This window comes from Adiantum capillus-veneris, chromosome 7 (assembly GCF_014529385.1).
Source record: "Adiantum capillus-veneris isolate H3 chromosome 7, ASM1452938v2, whole genome shotgun sequence".
NCBI lineage: Eukaryota > Viridiplantae > Streptophyta > Polypodiopsida > Polypodiales > Pteridaceae > Adiantum > Adiantum capillus-veneris.
In genome coordinates, this window is record NC_140937.1 from 83,259,289 (window position 1) to 83,271,566 (window position 12,278).

Sequence of the window (12,278 nt, forward strand, 5' to 3'; positions counted from 1 at the left end):
CAAGACATCTCTGATCCTCATAGCTCATGACCCTAGATAGAGGCCCAAAACCCTCTCTGAATAGACAATGAAAATGGCCTCGTATCTCATAGTACACTATGCAATGACATATGTAATGTAACTCTGTCTTTGGCTCTAGATGACATAAGCGGCATATCCTGCTATCTGCTAGTATCCCTCTGAATCTGCTAGTCTCAATCTCGAGCTGATGTGAGGATGTCCATATCTGGCCAATGGCACAATGCAAGCCATGAGAAAGATGTGTGTCCATATAGCTAGGTGGAATCACAAACCCATCCTCTGTGAGGTGGAGAAGATGCTCTCTATGGAAAGCCATCTTCGTGCCCAACTTCTGTACCGGCTCTATCCATGTCCTCCTCGTGTCTAGAAGAATCAGATCCTGACGAATGACTCTAGTAATCTCCACCCGTGTCAAAGACATCAAGGGTGCCTGTAGAGAGTACTGAAAAGGAGGCAGCCTGTCCATGGTGAAGCCATGTGTTTGCAACCATGATGTCATCTATGCATACCAGCATGATGTATCCCCCTGTAGAGCTAGCTGTCTGGAGGACTCTAGGGCCAGCCTGGCATATCTGTCTCTGGTAGTATCCCATAGGCTGTGTACAAAGGAGACTAATCTGGTAAGCGCCTCAATCTCCATAGGGGGGGCAGCTAACTGCTAGAATGATATCATGTGGTACGGACGCCTTGGCTCTAATCAGCCGAGAGATCATAGATATCAAGGGCCTCTCCATACGTCTCCAACCATCCTGGCCTACAGAAGGTCCCCAAACCTGCACCCCAAACAGCGAGGTGTGGTTAGCTCTCAGCCAGCCCTCAGTCTCTGTGCGAGTACTCTCTGCCTGCGCGCGATCAGTTTGCTGCCCTCAGCCTCTGCGAATTTCTTGCCAACGTTTGCTCAACCTTCAGCCTGTACAGTCTCCATTCAGGGTTTTCCCTGCTCGTCTTTTGTGTGTGTGTTCTGGTGTCCCTAGGTGTGTGTGTAGGTACAGGTGTGTGCATGTGTGTGTCATCTAGAGAGAGACGAAGTCCCTTCAGATTTCCTGATTGGTGAGCAGCAATTTCAGAGCCGATTCAGGGTTGGCCAGTATCATCAGAAGATAGTATGGTAGTAAATCTGACATCCTTCGTCATGGAAGATACGTGCACCTACAAGCGTCGGAAAGAGATGGAGTTGTCTATTATTAAAGAATGCTTGAGAGAGGATTTTGAATATGCTCGCAGAGCTTGGGATGGTCAGACTCCAGATAAAGAAGTGCTGATTCCTGTGCAGGGGTTAATGGATCCGGTAGCTCAGTATGCTCTCAATGCAGTAATCCTCTTCTTTTCTAGTAAAATGCCTTCTACTCAGGATGTGGGACAATGGGTAGATTTCCTTCTCAAGCATGAAGTAGTCAAAGGTGTTTATTTTGGGGCACGTGGTTTTTATGAAGTCCTCTTGGTCAACACAAAGGCCAGGGATGCACTTCTTGAAATGTCCCCTTTATATTTCAATACCCAGAGGACTCATGTTCTGCCTTGGGCCCTCACCAAGGATTATCAGATTTTGATTCGTCATAAATGTCCGTGTGGGTTGAAGTGGAGGATTTTCCTCGAACCTGGCATCATTTTCTTCCGATGTTAGCATCTCAGCTGGGGAAGGTTATTTGTCCCCCTAAGTTGGATGCAAATACAAATCGTTTCTGCATCTTGTGGGATACAGATATCCCCAAGCCTTCTGGTATTTATGTGAATTCTGGTGATCCACTGGTGGGCAAACGACCTTTCAAGTTGAAATGGGGTAAATTTGCTAATTCTTGCTTCCACTGTGGTAAATTCGGGCATATGTACTCGGAATACCTTGAGCCAAACTTACAACCCCCTCCTTCGGCTGTTCCGCCGCTTCAATCTTCTTCACGTGCAAAATCGTTGCCTGAACACAAAAATGTAGGGACAGTGACTTGTGCATCACCTTTATCGACGGACAAAACGAAGGGGAAGCAAGCTTCGACTAATGCTTCATTGTCAAAAGAGAAAGGTAAAGAAAAGGTCACAAATATGGATGCAAGGGTGGTTGCTAAAAAGACTGTTAAACCTAGAGCTCCGGCATCTTGTTGGAATTACGTGCCTCCGCCCAAAATAATTGGTCAACGCAAACTTCCTTGTAATGACAGCTGCATGGGATAAAGTGGTTCATTCGTACAAGGATGTGATTACAGGCTCAGGTGAGGACTTTGGTTTTGATTCTTCTCCTGGGTCAAGTCAACCAATAAATTCTCCTTTTTACATAATGGATGAAGATGTGTCCATGGGCACATCGACTTAGTTACCAATTTCTTTGCTCTCTCATGTACATATGTGATAGGATGAATAGCAATATAGTATGCATCTCATATAATGTGCATGGGTTATGCAATCCAGATAAATGGCGGCTTATCTGGCACTTTGTACATACATGTAAGGCAGATGTGGTGGTTTTACAAGAGCACAATCAGCATGAATTTGCTGGTCAGTGCTCTTATTTTGCGGGTTATTGGATAGCCTATGCTGGTTTGACAAGTTTTTCAGGTGTTCTGATGTTGGTTTGTCATGAACTTCAGCCGATCCTTGCTTATAATGATCCCAACAGCCGTTGGATGGTAGTACAATGTATGCTACAAGGCCAAGTCTATGAAGTGGGTGGTGTTTATGCGCACACAGCGTTTGGCCATAGGGCTACATTATGGCGAGATATCAGCTCTTATTCATGAACTTTGAATGCAATGCTTTGTGGAGATTTTAATCATGCGCCAGACATGCTTGACAACACTTCTGGTCATTCTCATATGCTACAAGCTGAAAAGCAAGCCTGGGATAATCTTACGATTTCTATGCACATGCTAGACATGTGGACTTGTTTACATCCCAATGTTTCGGGATTGACTTTTTGCCATAATGCGCATTCTTTTCACCGTGCACGATTGGATCGCTGGTACTTACTCAATTTGCAACAGTATGATGATTTTGTTTGTGAAATGCGAATAGATCATACTCTGATGCTATTTGATCATGCCCCGATTATCTTGACTTTACATTTTGGTCAGCCACCATGTGTTCAGCCCCTTTCTCAGAAGCGTCTTTTGCATATAAATAATGCTTGTCTTACTCATGATCGCATCCGTGATATGGTCCTTGAGGTTATTCCTCTGTTATATGATCAAATGTATCATGATCCAGATATTGCTTGGTATCGTTTCGTCATGTGTATCCAATATATTATTCAAGATTATGGCAGACATTATATGCACCAGCTACGTGAGGATGTTTATAATGCAAAGTTGGTTTGTCAAAATTTACAAGAGTTGGCAGACAGAAGGCCCTTATCTGCCTCGGAAGATGATGCGCTTTGTCAGGCGTGTGTGTTTACGTCAAAATGATCAACGCAAAATTGAAAAATGGCAAACTCGTGCTCGTAAATGGGCATTCATGGATAAAGGCTGTGCTTCTAAACAGTTTTTTAAACATTTGCATCATGCTCAACAATCTCAAGGTATAAAGCGGGTTATGCTCCCTTCTGGCACTTGGACATCTACGAAAAATTCGCTGATGCCATGGTTTCTCATTACAGCGACATCTTTGCTGCTGCTCCTTCTGCATCTATTGAGGTTCGTCGGGTCGGCAGTTGCTCTTATCTCGCGTGCATCCAATTCTTTCACCAGAGGATGCTCATAAACTTGAAGCATTATTCTTTGAGGAAGAGTTGCATTCAGCCTTGCTTGCTCTTGGTCGAGGGAGATCTCCTGGCTGGGATGGAATCACAGCTGAATTTTTTGTTTCTTTTGGGGATTCTCTTAAGGAACCTTTACTTTTCATGATTAATGCGACATGGGATATGCAAAATTTGCTAGCGTCTTGGAAAGAAGGTCTTCTAGTGTTGCTCCCTAAGCGAAAACTCTGTGAGCACTTTTCTGATTTGCGGCTTATCACTCATGCTTGTCATTTATAAGATTTTGGCCAAGGTGATAGTCCACAGAATCAAGGATTACCTTTTCACAAGTCTACATCAAGCACAATAAGGATTCATTCCTCGTCGCCAAATTATGGATAATTGGGCAATGTCTTGGTGGGCATGGAATTTGCTAAATATACTGAGCAGGATGTGCTTCTGATGCAAGTGAACATTGATAAGGCCTTCGACACTGTCCTTTGGGATTACATTGCGGATGTTATGAGCTGCCTTGGATTTGGTCCTAAGATAGCACGTATTGTATATTTTTTATATGCTCATAGCACGTCCTCGGGAATCCTTGCAAGAGAAATAACTCATTCCTGGTTTCTTGGATGTTCTATACGCCAGGGTTGCCACTCACCCTTTGCTTTTACACCCGGATTACTTGATTTCCATTGGCCGTCTTCATGGATTGCAGTTACCTTTTGGCCAGGATTTTATTGGGCAGGCATATGCTAATGACTCCTTGTTTAGCCCAAGGAATAATCAGGATGATGTGCACGAAATTATGCAAGCCTTAGACTTGTATGGTCTAGCTGCGGGTCTCAAAGCCAACTTCTACAAGTTTGGCAAGATGTTCTGGCTTTTTGGGATTCTGACACCTGCGACACGACCCTTTGCTCCTTTTTTCACATGGTCAGATATTGGGTCTATTGTAGCATTTGGCATCAACGCAATACCCGCATGTTTGATCGAGTTGATATAGATCCTTTTCCCTTCTTAAAGTTCTCGCTTCGACAATCCTTGCGATTTGCTCTGGATGCTGGGGACTTATCTCGTGAACTTCATCAGCTTTCTTATCTTTGTTTCTGATCCCGTTTCACTCTTGAACACATTGGTGTTCCTCTTTATGTATCGGATTTATTTTGTGGGTTTTCCTCGCTTTGAGGTTTCCCACTTGTAATTAATCAAGATGCTTTTTACAACAAAAAAAAGTGTGTATGTGTGTGTGTAGCCATGGTCGTTAGTAAGCCATGTAAGAGGTGGGCAAGGTGGATAGGGTACGCAGGTGGGCACGAGAAAATTTTAATGACCTGACTAAAATGAGAACAAGCATGAGCCATGAGTTATGCTTTAAAGAATAAGTACATCATAACTTGAGACCAAAGATGATATCATGAGAGCACCAGACCCTACATGGGACCGTTCGGTCCACCCATCCAACGGCTCCCACTACGGACGAAGAGAATCTCACTTCACTGGGAACGAGTGTGATCACCTATGTCCCGTACCACGCTACAAACGGGGCAGCTTTGCCTCCCTCCATGAGCCCAAGCATTGAAAGGATTCAAAAATACCTGTCAATGGTAGGAAATCAATATTAACCAAGCAATGTTATACAAACATACACACACATGTGTGTGTGTGTGTGTGTGTGTGTGTGTGTGTGTGTGTGTGCGCGCGCGCAGCCGGTTTTAGCCGAGAATGACCCGGTGGGACGTTGGATGGTTGTTCAATGTCTGGTACAGGGAAACAGGGAAACATTTGGCAAGAGTTAGCCAAATATCCATGGCATTCACATGCTTTTTGGTTTGGAGATTTTAATAATGCACCTGCAAACACGGACAATACATCTGGTCATTCACATATGTTGAGTGATGAGCGTTCTTCTTGGGATGCTATGGTCAGTAATACCGGTGCTTTGCATTTGTGGGCCTTTATCCACTCTGCGGAGCGGGGATATACTTTCACTCATGATGCTCACTCTGGATATAGGGCTCGATTGGATCGTTGGTATGTGTTGGGCACTCCGCAATATGATATGTTTGCATGTGATATGAGTTTTGATCGTTCCTTTACCTTATCTAATCATTTTCCTCTTTGGCTCTTGGTCCATTTTGAGGCTTTGGTTGCAGATTCCCCACTTCCCTATAAGCGATTGTTGCATATCAATAATGCATCTCTCTCACACAAAGCATTTCAAAGTTTGATTGAAGTGGTAATACCTCCTCTTGTCTCTCATATGTTTATTGATGTGGATGTGGCTTGGTATCGTTTTGTCATGCGGATCCTCGCAGTCATCAAGGATTATGGCTCGTGGTATATGTATCAGCTAAGAGATAAACTGCATGAAGATAAGGTGACTTGTCAAGCCTTGGAAAGTCTTGCAGATACTAGACCGCTTACTGATTCAGAACAAGAGGAGTTATGTGCGGCTAAAGCTTCATTGATGCATAATAACAAGAGGAAACTTGAAAAATGGAAGGTTAGATCGAGACAATATGCTTTCATGGATAAAGGTTGTTCGTCAAAAGAGTCCTTTAAACATTTGCATCATTCGTGGCAATCTGTGACTATTTTAAGGGTTAAGGACGATATTGGGCAATGAACGGCCAATAAATTTCAGTTGGTAAATTTCATGGTGAATCATTTTCAACGGGTTTTTGCCGCTCCTGACGCTCCCTCAAGTGAGATTTTGCAAGGTAGACAATTGTTGTTGTCATAGTGCATCCTATGTTAACAATAGGTGATGTAGCTACTCTTGAGGCCAGCTTTACTTAAGCCGAATTGCAAATAGTTTGTCACATCTTGGTCATTGGAAATCACTTGGATGGGATGGTCTTACGGTTGAGTTTTTTCTTCGCTTTTGGGAGTCCCTTAAGTAACCTCTACTTTTCATGATAAATCATGCATGGACTACACAATCTTTGCCGCAATCGTGGAAAGGACCAGTGAAATTGTTACCCAAGCAAGCACTGTGTGAATCCTTCTCGCATTGGCGTCCCATTACGTTTATGTCGGTCATTTACAAATTGTTGTGAAAAATGATAGCTACACGTATGAAGAATTGCTTGTTCTCTAGTATACATCCGGCTCAGTATGCATTCATTCCTTGCTGACAAATTATGGATAATATTACCAACGCTTTCATTGGAATTGAGTACGTAAAATATACAGGATAAGATGCACTTGTTATGCAGGTTGATATAGAGAAAGCATTTGACACTGTTCATTGGGACTTCATTGCACAAATAATGGCAGCATTGGGCTTTGGGTCCAGAATACGTCATGTGGTCTATTTTCTTTATGAGCATAGTCAATCTATCGGAATATTTGACGGTGAGCTGACTCAATCATGGGATCTTGGTCGACCGGTCAGACAAGGATGTCTTTATAGTGCTATGTTCTTTGCTATTGCTACACATCTGTTAGTGTATTTGGACTCCTTGACAGCATCTGGCCCCGTCTCGTACTCATTTTTTGGCGCAAGCGTATGCCGATGACTCCATGTTTTGGCCTAGAAATCAACTCGAGGATGTTCGATGTATCATGGAAGCTCTACATGTTTATGGATTGGGTGCAGATTTACATGTAAACTTTCGAAAATCTAAATTGTTGCCGTTGCATCAAATGGATTGGCACTTTGTTTTGTGGCCAGGTGAGATAGTGAAGCTTGATCAGATTATGAGACACCTTGGATATCCACTGGCTTGGTCGGTGAACAATGCCAAGTTCTTAGATTGGGTTGAGAATAAACTTCAGTCTAAATTGCACTACTGGAAATTGTCTACTTGGCCGTTGCATGTAAGACTCAAAATAGTGGAGTCTATGTTGGTGGCATATATGCAATTTTTCCTGACGTTGTTGCATCGGCGGATTTTAGAGCACTTTTGGTCTACTTGCTCTCAGAAAAAAGGCCTACAATTGCTCGCGATGGATAAGTTGTGTACTCCCAAGTGTTGTGGTGGTCTCAATGTTCTCATGTTACAGCAAGGAAGGCCACTTTGCTATTGGTAGTGATAGAGCAAAAACAGCCCTGGACACAAATGATGGCATTTCTGTGTTTTACTACGGTTTCTACACCAGCTTTTGGCCATTGGCAGCCTTCATACTGGGATGTGGTCTTTGGTAAATGTGAAGCCAAAATACCTGGATGCCCCCTTGCGTCCAGTCTTGTGGCTAATTGGAAAATAGTTACACAGGACTTGCTGTGGCATGGTAGAGATGGTGTGAGTGGCAATTCGCTTCGATTAGAGAGTCTACATTGGAGTCGGGTTTTTCATCAGACTCTTGTTCAGCGGTCTCCTAGACAAGATTACTTTCTCTCCCAGAAAGGTATCGGAAGGATATCAGATGTGCTTGACGTGGATGGAGAGGTGCTCTCATTCAAACAAGCTACCATTAATTTTGGACTTGGGATGCACTACAGGCACATGTGGAACACCATTAAGGATCTGGTTGATTTTATATCTCCCATTTGCAGAGGATTGAATCCTTGATTGGCATTACGTTGGTTCTTCATTCCACTCTATATCTGCAAAGAAGGTGTATTGTCATTTGCAGTCATCCTTCTGGATACAAGAACATTGTAACAAGGTTTGGAATATGAATAAGGATGCTACATGGTGGCAAACTAAAGTCATGAAAGTGTGGCATGCAAAGCTATCTTTAAAGGAGCGGTTATTTATGTGGAGAGGGGTGCTCCCAGCTGGCAAATTTCTGCGCTCCAGAAGATTTGCCTCCTTGCGATGTGCTCGTTGTGGTGTAGGCGTTGAGAATATTCCACATTTATTGTGGTATCGTTCTCGTACGCAACAGTTTGTGCATTGCATCTCTACAGCTCTTCGCACGCGTTTCCCTGGAATACATTTTGGTAGATTTTTTCTAGCTCTTTGGAGTTCTTCCGTTTTGCTTCGGTCGTATGCATACTTTTTTGGCTGGGCTAAATTCTGGGTGCTATGGACAGTGTGGAGAGCACATAATTTCCTCACGTTTCAGCAGATTCAAGTGCAGTATTTATCCTTCTTCAAAACATTTCTTCGTCAGCCTCTTCAGTTGGCCTATGACTTAGATGAGCTCCCCTTCAGTCATTACAAGCTCTACTTTGACCGTTTCTGATTTACCGCTTGTAATATTTCCTATGGGTATTCCTCGTTTTGAGGTTTCCCATTAGTATTTCAATCTGACATTACTAAAAAAAAAGTGTGTGTGATATCTGGTGGAAGAAGCTTTTGTCTGCCTTGTGGAAAAACCATTTGCCTTTGAAGGAGGGGTTGTTTCTTTGGCATTGTTTGCTTGGTGTGCTCCCGGTGGGCACTGTTCTTAGGACACATCATATCCACCCTTCTTCTTGTGTCAATTGCTCGATTGCAGAAGAGAATGTTTGTCATTTGTTGTGGGATTGTTGCATTACTAGAGATTTTCTTCGCCACGAATTTGCGTGCATGCGGCTCCATTTTCCAGCGACAGTTTTCCATATTCTGCTGCTCTCTTGAAAGAAAATTTTGGCCCATTGAAGACTACCCCAAGATAAGTGTATGCATCTGTGTACTCCACAGTATCCTGACCATAAGTGAATGTAGGTACTGATCTCCTGATCCACTGCGGTGTGGTGCTAAACACCAAAACTTTGGTTTTACCAAGGTTTACAGACAATCCACTATCCTCCGCAAAGCTATGTAATGCATCCAACTGTTGCTGCATACCCTGCGGTGAGTCAGAGATCAGCACAATATCATCAGTATATAACAACAATGGAATCCATGTCCCTGCCAGCTGGGCACCTCTGTCACCCTCTCTGTCAACGTAATCAGAAACCTCATCTATATACATACCAAATAGAGTAGGAGACAATGGACTACCTTGTTTCACTCCAATAGTGGAGTGAACTAAATCAGATATCCCCTCTCGAGTGCGTACATGTCCCACCACTGATCTGTATAGAGCCATGATCCCCAAATCAGTTCAATGGGCACTCCCATCTCCTGTAGTGAGAGACTGATATTTTGTAGTCAGAATAGCAACAAAAAACTCTTGTTATAAGCACAATCTCAGCCTGTCCCAACCATATCCATCCCCCCTCAACACAGAGTTGCATTCCTTATCCCAATATGAGTCATTTTGAATCTCTCAAAGCGCTTTCCCCGTTCCATCAACATCCTGGCCATGACCATGACCTTCCGAATTAATTCTATATCATCTGCCAAAGTGAAGTTTGTAATCCCTCATGAATCACCTGTCACTCGGAAAGAATAAAGACGTTAAGAACCTTCACATCTTTGTGGCTGCACTGTTGAATGTATGCTTCCCTTCAACCCACCTTCCTTTTTTATTTGAAGTAAGCAAAACGATAATGTGAGCAATTTATTTGTCAGCTTTTGAGCTGTTTACAGAGCACTTGATTCATTCTATTATTTTCTGGCTTTGCAGGCCCAGCAGTCACACAATGTAAGGTGCCAAAAGCTCTTCTCTTCTGACTTGACAAATTTAGGCTCGTCAAATATCACAGCAACCAGTGTTCTTCCCTTTTCAAGGTTTCTCCTTATTGGAACTGATGATGGACATCTTAGAGTGTGCAAATGACAAATGAACTTGTTTAACCCAGCTTTGCAATCTGTCAATGAGAATATTAAGGGCACAAGTTTTTTTTTTGTCTCACTTGGAAGTTGGATGCAAGGAATTATCATCATAATATATAATCCAAGTTTGGCAAGGAGCTGGAGACTAGCACAGAAAGAGGGAATTGCATGTTGTAAGGAGTCCACAATATGATTAATTGCAGCTCCTTTGTTGAAAAAAAGGTTTCGGCTTCAGGTTTTGTACATGTATGCTTTCATCTTTTTATTATGAGGTAGTTTATTTCTATTGTTCTCACGCATTTTAACATGTTTCTTATAAAACATGGCATTCACATGTACGTAGAAGATATAAAGTTTGAACTTTTTTTTTTGTTGTAAAAGAAATCTCTCCTCTTACATGACAAACAGTGGGCGGTTCATGGATCATTACTTCATAGTTAAATATGCCGATCGTAAATGGGTTCCCTTTTAAGTATGATATAGCCCTTAGCTTGGTAGTACTTGCCATGCTAGCAATGGGGTGAGAAGTGCCTCATGGGCATGAGTCATAGGAGGGGCTACAGCTCCATCTAGATGCCTTGGATGAGTTTTGCATATGCAAAGAGACTTGACACTGAACCTTGGGAAAACCATGGTTCTAATATTTCATACATCCAGGCAGATCACGAGTAGAGCCCTTATTCACATTAGCTGGAGGGCGAGTGGAGGTGGTCGACTCATATGTATACCTTGGATTACTTTTACAATCACCATAGGCCGCTTCTCCATGGCGAGCGCGGCCAGAGATAGGTTCACTAGAAGGTAGGCTCCATTGGCGATGCCAAAGCAACGCTATCACAACTGACACTTCCAGGAGCCCTGCACAAGCCTTGCACAAGGGGGTGGCTTTTTGACACTATATACATTCTTGCCATGATGTATGCAACAACAATTCGGGCACTTGGACTAAGAGTCTTTTGATGGACAGAGATCGAGAGCCTACGGATCGTGATGATATCAGGCTGTAGCAACCCTTAGTTCCGCATCATATTGTCATAGCAAAGCTGGCCACACTACCTCTACTAGTAGAAGTGTTAGTCCAAATAGTGTACTTCATTTAGAGAGTGAGGGAGCTACCACAAGACAGACTCTCATAAAAAGGGCCTCAAGACATCCAGACAACTAGCAGAGAGAGAATAGATCATGGCATGCACAAGTGACAATGGTTCAACACACATGGTTTGGTTATAGAGCACCTCACTCACCATATATTCGCCTCCAAACAGCCTCTTCTACCATAGATGCTATATTGCATAAATCACTTCCGCTATCTTGGAAAATGGCTTCATCTTGAGGCCACAGTACATGGACATCTCACAAACTAGAGCTGGAGTTGGGCAGCCCCCCTCTACCATGATTAGAAGACTTGCAAAGTTTGTGGAAATGGTGTGGAGGATGAGGAGCACTATGTTTGCAGATACTCAGCATATGACACCATTCAGAGCCGATACACAACTTTGTTCACAAGAAATCCCACGCTTGGAGTGATGATGGAGTCGAGAGACCAAAGACAACTAAGCACAATTCCAAGCCAAGTACAAGAAAGCTTTAGGCATCCTAGTTACCTGTCTTCACTAAAATTTTGTGCACTTTCTTGATGAGGCCTCTTCGGCATGTGATGCTTGGATCATAATTGAGATGAGTTTTGCAGCCAAAGGCAAGAACTTAAAGGTCTCTTTGAAGATGGACCCCTACAAAATCGACATGGAAGATGGAGAAGACCTTTCAAGCCTCATAAATAGCTTAAGAGTCTATGCACTGAGATTTTCTCCAACCAAGGCCAAGTTGAGAATGAAGGCGAGGTTGCTATTCTATGCAATGTGTTTCCACAAGAGTATAACAAGATAGTCATTGTGCTCAAGGAGAAAGATCCAAGCCCAAGCTTGGAAGAAGTCGCCAACTCTCTACATGAAAAAGAAGAAAAGATTCACAAAAGGAATGGTTAGTCCCAA

The 12,278-nt window shown here is 43.0% G+C and overlaps 1 protein-coding gene across 5 annotated transcripts in view; it reads left to right on the forward strand.

Moving 5' to 3' along the window:
• Positions 1-10,571, forward strand: part of LOC147454132 (protein GFS12-like) — a 192,659-nt gene extending 182,088 nt beyond the window's left edge. For 3 of the 5 annotated variants that reach the window (XM_086516145.1, XM_086516146.1, XM_086516148.1), the window contains one exon: positions 10,139-10,571. In XM_086516145.1, coding sequence (XP_086372271.1) covers positions 10,139-10,291 — 153 coding nt within the window. In that variant the 3' untranslated portion in view covers positions 10,292-10,571. The remainder of the gene's footprint in view (positions 1-10,138) is intronic. The other 2 variants (XR_015188597.1, XR_015188596.1) reach the window with 2 other exon arrangements.
• The last annotated feature ends 1,707 nt before the right edge of the window (positions 10,572-12,278 follow it).